At 33.8% G+C, this 3,437-nt stretch overlaps 1 protein-coding gene across 1 annotated transcript in view; it reads right to left on the bottom strand.

Annotated features, from left to right (window-relative positions):
- igflr1 (IGF-like family receptor 1) overlaps positions 1-3,385 on the bottom strand; it is a 7,970-nt gene extending 4,585 nt beyond the window's left edge. Inside the window, exons 1-5 of the mRNA XM_036215906.1 lie at positions 2,489-3,385; positions 2,210-2,399; positions 1,926-1,950; positions 1,195-1,249; positions 954-1,096 (exon numbers count right to left, since the gene is read on the bottom strand). Coding sequence (XP_036071799.1) covers positions 954-1,096; positions 1,195-1,249; positions 1,926-1,950; positions 2,210-2,399; positions 2,489-2,567 — 492 coding nt within the window. The 5' untranslated portion in view covers positions 2,568-3,385. The remainder of the gene's footprint in view (positions 1-953; positions 1,097-1,194; positions 1,250-1,925; positions 1,951-2,209; positions 2,400-2,488) is intronic.
- Between the last annotated feature and the right edge of the window lie 52 nt (positions 3,386-3,437).

Raw genomic sequence — 3,437 nt, 5'->3', positions numbered from 1 at the left:
ACATGTTAATAATAATGAAAGAAATCGGATAAGGTATTAATAATGGGACATCACTGATTGGATGTTTTGAAGAAGAGGGAAAGCAGAAAGATGTTTTACTTGAGCTGTGGGAAAGAGTTGAATAAACATACTTTGCAGTGTTTGGACCAGATGCTGAAAGAAACATCTTCTGTCAGAAGTGATTACCATACCAAATAACTTCCTGTTGAGAAGGCCATCATCTAATCAGTGATCAGGAAATTACTTTCTTTTCTGAAATGGTTTTTGGAATTGTGTTTTAATTTCTTAAATTTTATTTTGATCTCTAAAATGTAATATTTCATAATTATTATGACTTTAAATATTCACATATTCATGCTTCCTGATGATTTATTAATATAGACCTATTTGAACTAAATCCTGGAAATAAAAATAGAAATAAACATTTTTTTAAAGTTAAACTTAAATTGCATTTCAATAACAGAACTTATTGTTGCATTGGTGCCAAAACCTAAGTTGACAGTCTCTTAGGTCAGTTTCGAGGTGGTTTGCTTACATCTCATGAGAGACTTTGTCCCACTTCTCCCGGCAGAACTATTGCAATGCAATAATGATTAATGCTAACATGAAAATCATGTTAGCATTTTCATGTTATGATTTTCAGGTTAGCATTAATTAGGCTACGTTATTTAGAATATTCCAGGATTTTCTTGTTAAGAACTTAGCTTTTATTAACATTATATGCCTGGTTTTGGCAGCTCAATCCTTTTTTTTAATCAAATTTATTTGACATTTAAATTTACATTGTACTATGTCATTTGCATTTTTGGCCTTTCAACAGTCTGTTTAGCAAAATTACCCAGTGACTTTTGCACTGATCAATGTCTGTTAGGTTGGTTGGACATTTTTGTTCATTTTTCAGCCATGGAAAGAACAAGTTCAAGCACACATTACATAGGACAGTCAATCTATTTAGTTACAACTGCTATTGTAAAGTAACAAAATTGGAATATTTGTTTTTGCTTTACTAACACACACAAACCTCCTTTGTGTCTCTTTAATAAGACTGCAGAGAAGACCAAGAGTATCACACAAAGGATGGACAGCGGGACCACCCCTGGGGGGAAAAAAACAAAACAGAAGACATTTTAAATATGAAAAAAAAAAACAAGACACGCATCTTTGGTGCACTTTAAAATCGTTTTTTTGACTTACACACTGCAGCAGAGACATCTTTGGGAACTTCAACTGGTGTGAAATCTTGGATTGTCTGCATATAATAAAATACTGATAAATGTTAAATTAAAAAACAAATTCATAATTTATCCTACAACTTTTATCAAGCACATTGTTATTCAATACTATTTATGATTGATTGCTTAGTTTGTCACAAACAAGAAAGGAAGATACAAACTTGATGATGTTTATGAACAATTAAACATAAAAGATGGAACGTAGTCATGCTAAAACATCCCACATGAAAGTATACCATATTATTATAAATGTGTATTTAATCTCAATGTGTCAAAAACTAATAGCCAGTCTGGTCTAGGTCCTGACTGGCTTTAATTTATTTTGAACCTTCTTTGCAGAGTCCTGGACTATTTTTTATTTTAAAGGCCACATAACATCTCTTTTGGCTTCACCACAAGCTTCACTAACCACCAGAAGCTAACCAGATGTAAATAATGTTTACAAGGGGCACATAAATTAAGCAATATATTTTCTAACATATTTAATTTAAGTTACATTTATATATTTTTCAGAGCTAAAATAATAATACCAATAAATTAATACAATTATATTTGCTTTAACATAAATAACTTCTATTTCTCATAATTGGTCATCATTTTTCAATAATGTTTTAGCTTTCAGATGTGTAATTTAAAAAAAATATATATATATGACTGTTGATATATTTATAACTAATGTTTCCATGAACTCACCGTGAGTGGAACTGTCGTGACGTTTCTGCAGTAAAAAGGGAACAACACACACACACATATATTTTATATAAATATATATATATATATATATATATATATATATATATATATATATATATATATATATATATATATATATATATATATATATATAAACAAAAATAGCCCAACAGTTCAACGAGGTGCAAATACTACAACTAATACCCAAAGATGTGAATTCCCCCTGCCTTTATTACTATCAGAATGAAATATTGTTTAGCTCTGTAAAGGAAGGACTTTCTTACGGTTCTTGACATTTTGTGTCAGCGGTTGTAGTGCAGTTTCTCTCGGGGAAACTTTTGGGGCCACAAGAGGAACAAGCTCGACATTGGGCTCGCGAGCCGTCGTTGAAAGTGCCGCGAGCACACTCTTTGAAAGCGAGCTCGTGACGACCTCCGTTGTCGTCTCTTCCACAGTTTGGAGTAACTTCAAATCCTATCAATAAAAATATATATATATTTTTTTTTTAAAAAAAGAGAAAAAAAGGCTTTATAAGATAACACACGTCACCGGCATTGTCTTACCTGGCCTTAATTGGCAAGGAACACACTTTGCCCCATTCCAAAAAGTGGTAAGATCCAGGCAATGGTGAGAATGACCCATTATTGAAGATGATCGATGCTGCTGGCAGAGCTCTGCGCCTCTGTCTGCCGCCGCTGCTGCTGCTGCATCCAATAAAGGTAGAGCTGTAAACTATTCTGCTATGGTTTGTAGCTGAACATATTCAAACTTTAGTCCCCCATAGTGTTTTTTTTTACCTTATGAGATGTAAAATGTGTGAAAGCAAAAATTAAACGAGCGCAAACTCCCAACTTTCCCTTGCAAACTTAGCTTGCTTGAGCGCATGTGCAGAAAAAAAAAAATCCTTAATGTACCGGGGGGCGGAGCTAGAACATTTTGGGGGATGCAGAAGACTTTGAGAGGATGAAAAAACACTAGAGTGGGTGGCCATTACAAGTGAAAGGATCAAAAACACATTTATTTTTATTATTTTTATTTTAAAAATTGCACAATTTTGAGACACCAGTAAATGTGTGAGACTAAAGGAACTCTTTTAGAACATAAGATGTCAAATTTTAGAAATAATTCAATGATATCACTACCTGTTTGTGCCTTAAAGTCCAGCATTTGCAGTGGTGTTTCAAGTATGATTATGCTGTTCTTCGCCGAAAAAAAAACAACAACAAGTGCAGTTGTTTCTGCAGAGCTGTAGGATTTCATAGGAAATTCACCTCTGAGTTGTGGTTGGGACTGTTAGCACAGAGAAACCACTCCCCCACTTCCTGTCATCCATCTGTTTAATCGCTCTCCTATTAGATTTCAGCGCCTCACCTCCAAGGGTTGTCAGTTTTCTAAACCCGCTTAATTTCTTTCGGGGTCAACAAGGTCGTCGGTGCCACCCTAGAAGGTTCGCCAGTCCATTGCATGGCTTTGTTAAATACTCAAAATATTATTTTTTTAATAATTTCTTCA

The sequence above is a fragment of the Oryzias melastigma genome, linkage group LG16 (assembly GCF_002922805.2).
Source record: "Oryzias melastigma strain HK-1 linkage group LG16, ASM292280v2, whole genome shotgun sequence".
Lineage (NCBI taxonomy): Eukaryota > Metazoa > Chordata > Actinopteri > Beloniformes > Adrianichthyidae > Oryzias > Oryzias melastigma.
This window is presented reverse-complemented; position numbering and strand designations above follow the sequence as displayed.